We start from the raw sequence: 15,231 nt of genomic DNA on the forward strand, positions 1-15,231 counted from the left end.
AATTGTTTGCCCTCCCTCACCTCCTATTCTCCTTTTTGTGTCTGCTAATTTTCTTGTTCTAAGTACCTCACATAAGAGAATAACACTTTTTTAAAGTTTTGCATTAAAATTTGATTAATTTCATATTTTGAAGGATGATAGCGTAGAAGAGAAACCATTAAAAATGAAAGGAAAGGATTCTTCAGAGAAGAAACGGAAGCGGAAATTAGAAAAGGTAGAACAGTTTTTTGGAGAAGGAAAACAGAAGACCAAGGAGCTAAAGAAAATAGATAAACCTAAAAAGAAGAAATTAAAATTAAATGTGGACAAATCAAAAGAGCTGAATAAATTGGCTAAGAAGTTAGCAAAAGAAGAAGAGCGAAAGAAAAAGAAAGAAAAGGCTGCTGCAGCCAAAGTGGAGCTTGCGAAAGAGAGCACCGAGAAGAAAAGAGAGAGAAAGGTGCTGGATATCCCTTCAAAGTATGACTGGTCGGGCGCAGAGGAGTCTGATGATGAGAATGCTGTATGTGCAGCACAGAACTGCCAAAGGCCGTGTAAGGACAAGGTGAGGTGCAGGGGTTCGTTGACTGCTGTGAAGGGCCAGAGCTAGTGGTCATGGAGATGTGTGTTTATAATAGTATAGTAGTGATTCCAGAATTTGGACTTCAAACATAATTTTTTCTACAGTTTTTATAAACCATTGAAATTAAGTTCCTTAAGTATGCGTTAATGGAAGAAATGCAGTTTTTAGGTCATTACTAGAAATATACAGAAGCATAGAAAACTTACTTGACACCCTGGCAAGCACTGTACTTCTCATATGCAGTGTGCAGGTCAATCTTCAGAATACTCTTCTGACCTGAAAAGTCCATCCTTATCTTATCCATACTCTAAATGAAAGATTCTTAACATATACTTAATGAGATATTCTCTTAAATAGAAAATGATTTTTTAAGCAAATAATTCAGACTCAGTTATTAAAATTTTTCAGCCTAGTCTAGTAGGTGGCTCGATTGTTAAAGGTACTTGTCACCAAGTTTGACAACCTGAGTCCAGTCCCAGAGCCACATGATGTAAGTAGAGAGCTAGCTTCCTCAAGTTGTCCTCTGACCCTACACATGGACTGTTACGTGTATTGCAGATCTGTGTAGTAACTTGTTTATTTGTTCATTTGTTGGTTGGTTAGTTAGTTGGGCTTTTTTGGTTTGTTTTCTAGTTTTTTAAGATAGGGTTTCTCTGTGTAGCCCTAGCTGTCCTAGAACTCACTCTGTAGACCAGGCTGGCCTCAAACTGAGAACTCTGCCTGCCTCTGCCTCCTCAGTGTTGGGATTAAAGGTGAGCACCACCACCTGACTCATGCAGTAACTGTAACCCTACATTTTAAGTACAGTAATTCAGTGTTGGATGTTTTATAGGTGATGCTTTCAATAGTGTCTGGGAGAAATGAACAGACTTTATTGAAGAAAAAAAATTCTTTAAGTGATTGAAAACATCTTTTATTCTTCCTGTCAAGAATTCCAGAAAGGAGCCATCGTGGTGATACAAAACAATTCAGAACCTGGGAGGCAGAGAAAAAGGATTTCAAGTTAGAAAACATCTTGAGCTACATACGGAAATCTTAAAACCAATATGGATAAAGGGCTAGGGCTCAGTTGCTGAAGCTTGGATGTCAGGTTGAGTAGTACAGCTAGACATAGCAGCATGTCTCTGTAACAGTAGCATTGAGGTGAAGAAGGGGAGGGCAGATGTGGAGACTGGAGCAGCCCCCAAACCCGCTGGCCACAGTCCAGCCACTTGCTGAGCTCCAGGTTCATTAAGAGATCCTGTCTCAAAAACTGCTGTGTAGAGCCCCAGAGGAAGACACCTGGTGTCAGTTGACTTCCTACTGCTACACACAATTTGTAATTTTAAATGTATTCTCAGACCATTTGATACTTAGAATCTTTCTAGCTCCTCAGTTTGAAAATAAAGGATAAGTAGAACTGAACCTCCATTCCTTGAAAGCTGTGGCCCACCTACTTTCTCAATTATAAACTTAATACATTTTTATAGCCTGAAGGGGACCAAGAAGCTCTTGTTCCAGCTTCTCACGTTTACAGATGATGATGTGAACAAAATTACTTAGCTAACTAATATAGGCAGAGCCAGCAAGGCCAGCCCTGGTCTTCTGACTGTTCCAGATTCTCTACTAAGTCCCTGACTCATGGGTCACTCTTCATTGATTAACTAAGCAGGCAGATGGGAAGTTAGCTTTTCCTCTTTGGCTGTGAAAACAGCAGCTCAGTGCTCTTTGATCCTTCTGTCTTCTTTCCTCTGTAGCTGATTTTCAGTGATATCAATACTAGCTAAGCCCCCCTCCTCTTCTGTCAGCATGTAAACACTGCAGGCACCACCACCCCACTCACTCTGCGATTAAATATAAATTAACTCATGAAAAAAGAGAAGACACAGTCTGTGAAACCTCTCAGTGACATAAAAAGCTATTTAAGTATAAAGAGGTGAGATTTGTTCCTACTGTAATTGATATTCGTGTGGGAACATTTTGGTAGAACATAGATTTAGCTACATATTTAGGAAAAATGTTTAAAGCTGAACATTGTTTTCCCTGTCATTAACTTACATGAAATAAAATTAATATTATATTTCTCTTTAATTCCATGCAGATTATTTCAGATTATAAATATTTCACCTCCATTGCTATTTTGCAGGTTTTTTTCTGGCACTAGTTTATTAAATTAAAATTTTTCATTGGCCTGTGGTGGCGCACACCTTTCCAGCATTCGTGAAGCAGAGGCAGGTGAATCTCTATGAGTCAGGGCTACACAGAGAAATTGTCTTTTTGTTTTTTTAACTTTCTTTTTTTTTTTTTTAACTTTCTTAATTTATAGTTAAGTATGTAACAAATTTCTGATACACAACTTCAGAATTAGAAAAATATTTTTTCAGGAAAATATGTTCTTTAAAAATCATGCTGAATGGCCCTTCTCATTTCTACTATCAATAATGGATATTATTTACTCTAAAAATAGATTGAGAAAACAATTTTTAAGATTGTTTACTTGAATGTACCTAACTTTACTTTCCAAATTACACAGATTAAAGAAAGATAACATCAGAGTATGGTAAAGGTTTCTGAAAGTCTGTTTCTCCCATCAGTTATGAAATTTGAGCTGAAATTAAATTTTAAAACAAGATAGACATGCGTTTGGAAATATTTTAATCTAGAAGCGTTTCCTCCCTGAGGTCTGCTCCTCAATCCTAGTTTGCTCCTAGGCAATCTGGAACGGTTAGTCACAATGCTTAGAGTACCTAGATTGATTAAAACTAGTAAGCTAAGACTATTGCTAAATATTAGTTTTCTTTCCTTTCTTCAACAGTGTTATACTGTAAGGTATACAACAAAATACAAATGGCCAGAACTTAAGTCTGAGTATGAAATGATACAACAAAAGAAGACCAAGCTGTCCTCTATTTCCTCCCATTCCCATTCAGTTTCTTCTCTATCTTGATTGATCCTTAAAGGTGCTAGGCAAGCATTCTTAGCACTGAGGTTATAGACAGGCAACCTCAGTATATTAATGTGTGTGTTTGTGGAGGAGGGTGTTCATGTGCTAGTCAGAGGACAATAGTTCTCTCCTCCTACTGTGTGGAGTCTATGCAAGGAGTCAACTCAAGTTGTCAGGCTTGGCAGGAGTGCTCTTCCTACAAAATATCTCTCTGGACCTATTTCTCTTTTGAACATACATTTCTCTTACACCAGAACACAGTAACCTATTTGTTCTCTTTTAGTAGTTTTTTACAAGTTAATCTGTCACCTCATAGTTGTTGAGACACCTGCCCTCATGCTTGCATTTTGTGAAATTTTATTATTTTTGTAATTACGTAAGCAAAGGGATTGGAGGCATGCAAGGAGGGAGGTGACTATTAGAGTGTAGTATTCAAGGGTTGGGGATTTAGCTCAGTGGTAGAGCACTTGCCTAGCAAGCGCAAGGCCCTGGGTTCGGTCCCCAGCTCCAAAAAAAAAAAAAAAAGAGTGTAGTATTCAGTTAGCAGATTCCATGCTTTTGAACTTCCAGGTTACCATATAGATCATTGCCTTTCAGAATTGTCTGTGGATTCAGTGGACATTCAAACTTTTAATTTGATTTGTGCTCCTTGGGGCTTTTCATACAGAAGTAGAATTCAGGTTATTAATTGGTGAGTGAAGGCTACCATTTCCTTGCTTGGATTATCTGGGTAGGTAAGTTGTTATATAAGCAGAGACTGAAGCGCAGTCTGTGCACAAGTGAATCCCCAACTCAAAAAGAATCTTATTTATTTTTAGGTAATAGATACCTCTGAATTGGTAATTTTTTATAACTGTGGACTAGCATATATGAAGACTTAATTAGCTTAATAGGGTTAGAGGTAGGAGTGAAGTTATCTATTGACTAGGGTGTCATTGTAAAACAGCATAGAATCTCAAATCCCACGAACTGCTGGTCATTTTTCTAATTCCCTTACAAGTTCCAAATACCCAAAACACTGATCTTCAGTTCACTTGAGGTCGTACTTTATACATTTTTACTTCCCTATGGCTCCTTTATGTTTACTTTATTCTGCAGCCTGTTACATCCTAGTTTTTCTCTGGTTACATTGGGATCTTTTCTTTATTTGTTTTGGGGGAGGGGGATGTTCTGTTTAGTTTTGTTTGAAACAGGGTTTCTCTGTATATCCCTGGCTGTCCTGGAACCCACTCTGTAGACCAGGCTGGCCTCAAATTTAGAGATCTCACTGTCTCTGCCTCCTGAGTGCTGGGATAAAAGGTGAGCACCGCCACTGCCTGGCTGTTATCAGTTTCATAACTATACTTTAAATGCTTTCTTCTGAGGCAAAACATCCAGTTAAAACCAAATAGAATTTAGTTTAGGTAGGAATAGTTAAGTTGCTCTGAATTTACAGGAAGCAATAGCATAGACAGCAGTAGTCTGAAATATGTAGAAATTATCTAGAATGTCTTACAGTCCACACTTAGTTCTTGGAGTATGTACTTTCCTTTGCTTAATAAACTTACAGCTTTGCCACAGTGATCCCAACACTCTGGAAGCTGAGACAGGAGGATCTCAAGTCTGAGCCTGGCAGAGTACTAGATGGAAGATTAAGTTGAGGCTAGCCTAGGCTACACAGTAAGACTATATGCTTGGGGGGAGGGAGGGACACACCTAAAGAATTTAATTACGGGGTAGAGGGGAAAGACAGATATTTAAGAACAATACAGATATTAAGAATGCTTAGAAGTGATAAAATATAATAAAAGCCAAATAGCAGGGTTTTTTAATACTTTTTCCATTCTCTATAAGCCCAAAACTTACTGACGTGACTGTTGTTTTACAAGCTATGGAAGCATTTTAAAACCACTCACTTTCCCCAAATAAAACATATTTACCTAGCCAAGGCTTCCTTTGTCCTTCTGGCTGTGTTAAGGGACTTTGATCCCTTCATAATTCTTTGCTCCATGGTCTGATAAAGCTTATGATTTTAAATGGCTTCCTGTATTACCACCACAGTAACCAGCCTTTGTATTGTGAAGGGGGATGCCCATATCTCTTGTTATCTTCATGATAGTTCTTGTCTAATATGACATTAAATATAAGATCATCTTCCAAACAGAAGAGCCTGAAGCTGCACTTTTCTACTTTACTATAGCGCCAAGGTTTTAAATCACCAAACTAAAGCCCTTTTGTGCCTCCTCTAGTTACTGTAGGGTCTGAAGGATCAGTGTTTGCCTGGCATCTGCCGCTGACACGTATCACTTTCTCAGACTAATTTTAAACCCCAGAGTTAATCTATTGACCTGTGTCTTTGACTGTTGTAATTGGTTAACTTGTAAGATTTGACCTCTGATATTTGCTAACTTTTTATAGGGAGTTGTATTTGTAACGGAAGAAGAGAAGAATAAAAAATAGTAGTTTTAAAAGTGGCCTATGTGACTGCTTTTCTAAAAAGGTATTTAATGCTCTTAGTACTTTGGCTTATCTCTTTGAAATAAAGCTAATCCACAGGATTGCCTCACATTGTTGTCCTCTTCCTTTCTTGATTGTTAATTGCATTATTTTAGAGCCTAGAAATTGTTAATATTAGCTAAAACTACTTGGCTGCTCTATTAGAAGTTTCTTTTTTGTTAAGTATTCCCCAATCATGTTTCTGCCTCACAAGGAACCCCGGGTATTCATGAGGTAATGGAGTACCTAAGAGGCCTAATTTTGTGGACACACTATGGTAAAATATAATTTGGGGGTATTAACTTCTCAGCTTCTTTCTTTGAAAAATAACCCCATAAGAAGTCATATCTATCTCTGGATATTCCAGTTGTTTGCTCTTCTTAATTCCAAGAAAGTTCTCTGGTTTGCTCTTAGTCTGGTCTTACTGTTGTAATACTAAACATTTCCCAATCTTTATCTCCTGCAGGTAGACTGGGTACAATGTGATGGTGGCTGTGATGAGTGGTTTCATCAAGTTTGTGTTGGTGTATCCCCAGAAATGGCTGAAAATGAAGATTACATCTGTATAAACTGTGCAAAGAAGCAGGGGCCAGATAGCCCAGGCCACGCACCACCTCCTCCCTTCATAATGAGCTACAAACTACCAATGGAGGATCTTAAAGAGACCAGTTAGCAGATGTTTGGTTAGCTTGCAACATGGGGGGAAGTGGACCACACTGAGACCTTACTCATCAAGCAGAGTGGTTCTCACCACTCAGAATGTTGTTTCCACAGATGAATGGACTTCAGAAGAAGTCCTCTTAGTGCTGGCTGCCTGTCTGCATGGACTGTGTGGGCTCCATTGCCTTATCTGTGCAGAGGATGGCTTCCCAGGTGCAGCAGCCAAGTATCTCAACTCCTGACTCCTTTGGGTGTGGTTTGCTGAGTTAAGGTCAGGTTCTAATGGAGCTCTCAGGAGGCTGTTCGGCACTAACACATTGATGTACTTAGTGGGGCATATGAGAAGTGGCTTTCAACCAGCTGGTGTTAGCTGTAGAAGGTTACAACTTAACGGTGGTGCCATGGGAAGGCCTGATTATTTGAATCTCCTTAGGGTAATTGGATAGGAGTCAGAGTACAACTCTGTCCGTAATTACTGACACACATGCCCTGCTGATCCAGTTAGGAGAAGCAGGCCAGAGTTATCCCGTCTAGAAGTCTTGGGGTGGCAGTGCAGTCTACGGACCTCAGCTGCTTGTGCTTATTTACCAATAAGAAAATTCTCCAGAAGAGCCCCTCACTTTCCTCAGGAAGGTTCAAAATCTGACTAGACTGGATTCTGGAAGGAAGGGAGGGGTTTTTTTGTTTTGTTTTATTTTGTTTGTTTTTTTTCTTACTTCAAGGCAAGTAGCCCATTGGTTTGAGAAGTCCGTCTGGGTCTGTGTTTTAGCGAAGAAAGGTAGGTGCACGGATCCAGGTTTCTGGAGGGAGTAGGGATGACAAGTGAGAACATTCTACTGAGCCTCAGTGATGCATGCTTATCTGGGAAACCCTCATTCACAAGTATTCCAGACTCCACCATGCTTCACGCATGGCCATGAGCAAGACTGGCAAATAACAGCTTTTGCCTTGCAGCCCTAACCCTAGTGCTTGTAGTTTCCAACATGGTCCCAGCAGATGTTGATGAATAACACCATGGCTTCATCAGAGGATGTGGGGCTGTAGGTCCTCTGGGTGTGAAGCTGTTCTAGTAAATCCGTTTTTAAAAAGAAAGACTTGTTTTTACTTTTTTCTAAATGTCTCTGACTACTGACTGTTCTATAGATTATTTTTCCTTTTTTGATATACATATATAAATATAGATATATATATATATATTTACTGTTACCAGCAGCGTATGATAGAGTTTGAGCATCAAAAATCCATTTGGGAACTTGTATTTTCTTTCGCTTTTTGATAAAGAAATCCCATTCCTTCCTTGTAGTACAAGGAGCTAGCACTTCGTTCTTCATTCTCGCCTAAGCATATCCTCCATTTTTCTTCTATTCTATTCAAGAAGATAATATATTTCTTCCATGTTGGGACTTGGTCCCTGTCTGTTGGGCAGCTTGGTCTTATTCTAGTCAGTGCTGAATGTTTTGTATGTTTGAAACTATGGTGCTGTGCCCCCCTCCCAGCCCACCCCCATTGGGTTCTGTGTTCTTATGAAGGTCTTAGTTGTAGTCTATAAACTCCACAACAAGGGGACTAATATATTTTAAAGGACAAAAAGGTTTTCTAAAAATAGTGTTTATCTTCACTATCCTTTGTTCTTTATTTTGGTTTAAGAATCTGCAGTTTGACTTAAACTCATCATTTGTCCTATTAAAGGGGGCATTGAGCAAACCTAGAAAGTTTGTAGCCTCTGTTCCCCTTTGCCCCAGTCTCTTAAAGAAATGTCTTCTAGTAACTAGAAGTGAGATGTACTGTCCAGTTACAGACTGTGTGGGTATGAGGGTTACCTCAAAAGGCATCTTAGGAAAAGAAAAAGGTTTCTTACAAAACCCCTATCCCAAGTGCTAACCAGGCTTGACCCTGCTTAGCTTCCAAGGTCAGATGAGACACATACAGGTGGTACGGCTGTAGGTACAACATCCAGTTTCTGAAAAATGCTTTCTCTGGTTTATACTACCTACTTTTTGGTCTCTTTACTTAATGTTAAGTAATATAGCTTGACAAGTTACGTTGTTTGAATGTGTTGCTATGCTTGTGTCTTGAATTTCCATCTCAATGTGAGTATGAGTTAAGATTTCAGTAGTGTTTACAAGGTTAATTAAGTAAACAGTTAACTTCACACATTTTCATTTTGCCAAACATGAAGATTATCACTTCAGAATTTTATTTGGTTATTGTTATAATGAAAAAAGCACAATGTAAGAAATATTTTTAGTCTTTGTAAAAGACTTACTCTTAGTAAGAAACCTTTTAGTCTTTGTAAAAGACTTGAAATACCTGTGGTTTAAAAATTGAGTGTACACCAACCCTTCAGAAATTTACAGTGTAAGTGATAGAATCCCAGAATACATTTTACACTTTTGATTTTTCCTTCCAATTAACTACTTTCCATTAACTGTGTTATCAATAGTAAAGTTGGGGATACTGAAAGGTGACTGTTTGAGTAATAATTTGTGTTCTTTGTACAGTGTTTGTCTGTTGGAGACCTCAGAGATAGGCAGTCTGTACCTGTGAATAGCTGCCTGTCATCTTCTGATGTTTTGAAACTTTTAAATATATAATTTAATTGATTCATTTGACTCTTCTGTACTTATTTGAAGAATTTGATTTGTCTTAAGTATAGATTTAGACAAAAACTCAAAAGACCATAAGAGAGAGGCTGGTTAAGAATACTGGCTCCTCTTCTAGAGGTTTATACAGGTTCAGTTCTCAACACTACATGGTGACTCACAGCCATCTGTGTCGTCCTCTTCTGGATTCCAAGAGCTCTGTACACATGTGGTACACAGATACATTCTAGAAATACTCACAAATATAAGTAATGAAAATCTTGTTTAAAATTTTCTTTTAAGGATATAAGAGAAGCTAGCACTCCACCCACAAATTAAAAACCCTATAGTTTGTGAGTTAATGAAATAAGACTCATCTATTTAAGGAGAAGTAGATGTTCTAATGTAAAACTTTGTTTCACGAGAATTACAAGTAACTCCATTCTTCTGTATCATTTGTTTACATTTTGTATTAAAACTTGATTTATGTTTCTCTTTCTGCCTCCTCAAAGTTGCAGTTCTTCATTATTAGCATTTTAACTTAAGCATTTAATATTTTTTAAACTATTTCTCATTGCCTTCATTACAAATAGTTTGACAAAGGTAACATGGAATGAAAAAAAAGTTGAAGTATGCCTGCTGTTTTGGCACACTCAGTAAACTAGCCAGGGCTACATAATGAGACCCTGTCTCAAAAAAAAAAAAAATAGGAGTTAAGTCTTTGATAATTGTTCACAGGGAAGGCCAATTAGAACTGTGCAGTCCCCATGTTCAGAAGTACAAGGGAGCAGTAGTTACTGGTCCTTAATTGGAGGAGAAGAGGTGGCATCATCATCCTCTCACAGACGTTTGTTTCACCTCCTGGCGTTCCTGCAAAAGCCATGCGCAGTGGCTGCTATGAGCCAACTCTGCCCATCTGACTCTGACTTGAGCCACAGTGAGAGAATGAATTACTGTGTCATACTTGGAAGAGCTGAAAGGCAGACAGACATTCAGTCTGTGATGGCCCATGACCTGACAGGAACATGGCAGACACTGCCAGGTCCTGGAGTCAGCATGATTTCACAAATGCTTCCCTTCCCTTCCAGCTCGGCTTTGTGTCCTCAACTGGGCCTGAGAAATGTCCATTTGTTCTTCTTAGTTTGCTGGACAGAGTTCAGTGCACGTAAAGAAACTGCTTGTCAGCTGGGCATGGTGGTATACACTTTTAATCCTGACACTTGGGAGACAGGCAGACTGGTTTATACAGTGTGTTCCACAACAGCCAGAGCTGCATAATAATAGAACTTGTCACCAAAAAAAAAAAAAAAAAAAAAGAAAGAAAAGAAACTGCTTGTCAGTGTGTTAAGTGTGTCAGCCAGTAAAGTAGAAATGATGGAAAAATAAAGCCTGCCTTTGCCAAGCAGTTTAGGTGCACGCTTTTATTTCCAGCACTCAGGAGGCAGCAGCAGGAAGATCTCTTTGAGTTTGAGGCCAACCTGGTCTACAGAACAAGTTCAAGGACAGCCAAGGCTACAGAGACCCTGCGTCAAAAACACAAAGCCTTCCTTTCAAAAGGTTAAAACTGTCTGCCTTTGGGATAAAACAGCAATTTGGAGTAGATGTTGGAAACTGCAAAGTGTGAAGATTCTAAGCTGTTGACGTCCCAAATAACCCAGAACCCAAGTCCCACGAAGTTTCACATGTGAATTAGCTTTATGTGTGCAGAGTGTTGCTTTCATAGTAGGTCCTTAAGCACACTATCTTTCAGGTTGCTGTCCCTTTAAATCAAACCACACCATTACTTTGAGTATGACTTTGCCACGTGGTATTTTCAACACACGGGGAAAGAGTGGACATTGATGTCTTTGAGATTGGAGTATTCCCTTGGCCTGGATCCACTCACCACTGTACAACATAGGATATACACTGGGAAAGGATAGCGTTGCTCTCCTACAGTAATGTGTCTGTCTAAACAGTATATTTTAAGAACTTCAGCCTCCCCCAGTTGATGATCCCTTTACATTAAGTTTTGCCAGGGTTGTTGATTGTGTAGAAGAGTGATGTGACTTATTTGCCTGAGTAAATTGTTCTCAGACTTACAACCTTCCTTCGCCAGCCCAGGCCTACAATGTTTTCAGCCTCTGAGACTTAAACTGCTGAATAGCTCACCCCTTCTAGCTCTTTGTGAGCTCTGGCTTTTCTCTCTGCTCTGCTTGAATTGCTCTGATTAGCCTCAAACTAACTCTAGCAATCTGTTCCAATCTTCTGGCTCCTTCTCATTCTGTCTTTACCAGTATCCTTGTGTCTAGCTTGTTTTCTCTTCAACCTGTCACTGTAAAACTCTCCTAGTACAACTGTCTCTGAATTCCACAAACTCCGCCTGCCTTTGAACTGATTGACTCAAACGAACTGAACAGAACTGACTAGCACTCGATCTGCATGCCTCTTTCTCCTGAGAGCTGGCGTTAAAGGTGTGTACCCCCACATCTGGACTTCTTGTTACCTGAAATTTGCTTTATACAGACTGGCCTTGAATTCAGAGATCTTACCTAGGTCTCCTGGGATCTGTATTCCAGGCAGATCCCACAAACCTAGGTTTTGGAAGGTGATCTCTTACCAGAACAGCCATGTTCTGAATTAAGGAATATTCCTTATGGAAATTATAACTTGATTTCATGATGTTTAAGCATGTTTTTTGTTTGTTCTTTGTTTTTGTCTGAACTGTGGTTAATTTTATTACGTCGTTTGTTTTCCATGATGTTTGTGCTCAAAATTCCCCATCCCAACTCTCAAGTCAGTCTCATCATTTCTATTGGTGGTGATCTCAAATGGTTATGTAAATGTAAATCCTGAGAATAAGTACTGAAAATCCTGAGGGAATTAGCCAATAAAAAGGAGCCGTTTTTAACCTGGACCAAAGCTGTTTTTTTACTTGCTGTCTATAAAATAAAGAACTAAGCTGAAAGAATGATTTGATAGGTGGTGTGGTTAGCCTGTTATCACTGCTGAGAAAAGATGGTGTGTGTGTGTGTGTTTTGGAGAGAAGTAACTCTTTAGAACTTCACATGTCCATGTTTTTTTTTTGTTGTTGTTGTTTTTAATTATTTATGTGATGTATGTGAGCTGTCTTCAGACACACCAGAAGAGGGCATTGGATCCCATTACAGATGGTTGCGAGCCACCATGTGGTTGCTGGGAATTGAACTTAGGACCTCTGGAACAGCAGTCAGTGCTCTTAACCACTGAGTCATCTCTCCAGCCAGCCTGCGCCTCTCCCCCCCCCCCCCCCCATTTTTCTTTTTAAGATGGCCTGTTTAGTATGCCTGTTCTCTTAGCTTATGGTCTTCCTGCCTGATTTACAGTCATGTACCACCCATGTCTGTCCTGTTTTCATATAATATATATATCCAAAAGACATCCTTCCTAGCCCCTTCCCAACTAGTGGAGATTATACATCTGCCACTGAGCTGTATTCTCAACCACTCTTCTACATTTTACGATCAAGTTGTCCAAGCTAGCCTTCAACTTCCTCTGTCGCCAAGTGGGCCTTGTGTTTACATTGTACCTGCTCTGGTTGATACAGGACTACGCCACTTTGGTTCTTAGGATACACTCCTTTGCTGAGAACCAACAATGGAGAAAGCAAATACTTCCTTTTTTCCTTTGGCCTTCAAATACAGGTAATTGAAACCCACGTTACTTTAGACAAGTAATTGAAGCTTTTTCCTGTTGCCAAGTCTACCAGATTATGCAAGTGTGATTGACAGGTCACTGTTGAAAATACTAATGCCGGGTTGGGGATTTAGCTCAGTGGCCCTGTGTTCGGTCCCCAGCTCCGAAAAAAAGAAAAAAAAGAAAATACTAATGCCTGCAGAAGTATCTCTGTTAGCTTCAAGGAGTGTATGGTCCCATGTATGTGTCTGGAGGGCTGGTGAGAAGGGAGTGCAGAGAAGTCTGACTCATAACTTGCAAAATGATTTTGATGGGTATTTGAAGTTTCTTAAGATAACAAGTCTTTTTGTAATACTCATGGGATTTTTTTTTTTTTTTATCATGTCAAGCCAGGAGAGGAAGAGAGAGACAGAGACAGAGGAAGAGCGGAAGGAAGAGTGAGACTCATGGGATTTTTTGTTTGTTTGTTTGTTTAGATCAAGTATATCTTGAGGCTTTCACTCTGTAGTTACAGAAAAAAAAGGAATATCCAGATTTTCATTTTTATCACTAAATAGAAGGTCACGTGATAGAAGTAGAGAATGCAGAAGAACATAAGCAAGTATTATGAGAAAAACTGAGTGACTGGGACTATTGTTAATCCTCATCTATTTGCTCCATAAGGCGTTTTTCTGCTGTTGGTAGGAAGGAAATATTTTAAAACTCTATATAGTAAAGTTAGATATGAGATTTGGGGCTGGACTGTGTGTTATCTCAGTGAGCAAAGAGCCACTGAGGTGCGTTAGAAATGCTGTGGTAAACTTTAGGAACCCTTTTGAATTGCTAAGGACTTACAGATGAAGAATTTAAAAAGGACTTAGAAATGAGGTGATGTGGACTTGAGCTGTATGTGTGACCATGTGCTAGACACATAAACACGATCTACCATTTGTAGGTTGAAGAATCCAAAGGAATTCCAAGGTACAGCCTTTTATATAGACAACTTTTAAGAATATGATTCCCTTAAAAGATTAAAGGGTATAAAGAAAATACTAGGGCTTTAGTAGTACAAATCCCTACTTAATGATACAAAACTTATTTGTAACCTTTAGGAGGAAAGTCGTTTGTAAATGATGTCAGAAAGAAGTGTGGAAAGATGGGGTACTCCTTCATCCCATGTTGACTGTCTCCATTTTACTTTCAGAAAGACGTGTAACTGTTGGTCAAAGGCACCCTTCTTAGAGCTTGCCTCTGCTTGGCTCTGGATTTTGCAGAAGTACTTTTGGGGGGTATAGAGGCTTTCAGGGTGTACAGCATTGGCTGGGGCCGGGGTGCTGGAGATGCCTCATCTGCCTAAGGAGGATTCCAGGTGCTCCTGGACTTGACCTTATAAGGGGAAAGGAAGTTTAACTTAGCTGTTGGGCTGCATGACCACCCCCGGTGGGCAAAGGTGGGGTTGGGTGACTAAGGTCACAGGGCTATGTGCACAGGCCTGGGACAGGGGGAAGTGATTTTGGACGTGCCTTCACCCCCATTCTTGCTCCAGGCCTGCTACCCCTGGTCCCACTGCTCCCAAGCCCCACACTCTGCAACCTCTATTTTAACAAGACCCGCAGGTGGTGCTAATGCCCAGTGAATTTTACTGTAGCCATTGCATCCATAGTTCTAACTACTTAACACAGTGTCTAGAACAGGATTACTGTAGAAGTCTTACGAAGCCCTGGTAGTCGTCTTCCTGTAGCCTCATCCATGTAGATTCTCTGTTTCCTTCCCTCGCACAAGATAAATGAAGAAGCTAATTTTCCTGCAACATGGTTTAGCTGAACTTCACAGTGATCTTTTTCTCTCTCTTTTTTTTCCCCCACTTTTTTTATTTTTTGAAACAGGGTCTTGCTATCTCTCTAGCCCGTGCTCTTGCCATTCTTAAAGTATTTGGGGGTGGTTATGATGGCACAGCAGGTAAAGGCATCCCCCTAAGCTTGTTGCCCTGAGTTTGATTCCCAGAACCATGTGGTGGAAGGAGAGAGCTGACTCCTGCAAGTTGTCCTCTGACCTCCTGCATACACAACGAGTAACATAAATGGAAGAATTAAAATAGTTTTTCTTTTACATGGGTGCCCCTTTACAAGGCATTTTGCTTTATAGATGGCACCAATGTTTCCCAAATGTTCTTTTAAAGGACATTGTTTCAGTTTGATGCCTGGACAACTGCTTTCAGGCTTATATGGCTAAGGATGCCATTTAATTCCTTGTGGGTCTTTTATTTTTGAGCTACAATAATTGAAATAATTTTCCACACAAAAGGACCACTTGCAAGATTTAATGTTTTTGTTGTGGTTGTCTCGCTGTTGTTGGTTTTGGTTGGTTGATGGGTTGTTGTTGGTTGGTTTTGGTTT

The 15,231-nt window shown here is 39.6% G+C and overlaps 1 protein-coding gene across 2 annotated transcripts in view; it reads left to right on the forward strand.

Moving 5' to 3' along the window:
• The window catches only part of Kdm5a (lysine demethylase 5A), a 78,155-nt gene extending 66,057 nt beyond the window's left edge, over positions 1–12,098 (forward strand). Inside the window, 2 exon segments of one of the 2 annotated variants that reach the window (NM_001277177.1) lie at positions 134–544; positions 6,427–12,098. In NM_001277177.1, the coding sequence (NP_001264106.1) occupies positions 134–544; positions 6,427–6,633 (618 nt within the window). In that variant the 3' untranslated portion in view covers positions 6,634–12,098. 2 annotated transcript variants of the gene reach the window in all.
• The last annotated feature ends 3,133 nt before the right edge of the window (positions 12,099–15,231 follow it).

Source organism: Rattus norvegicus, chromosome 4 (assembly GCF_021556685.1).
Source record: "Rattus norvegicus strain SHRSP/BbbUtx chromosome 4, alternate assembly SHRSP_T2T, whole genome shotgun sequence".
In the NCBI taxonomy this organism is placed as follows: domain Eukaryota; kingdom Metazoa; phylum Chordata; class Mammalia; order Rodentia; family Muridae; genus Rattus; species Rattus norvegicus.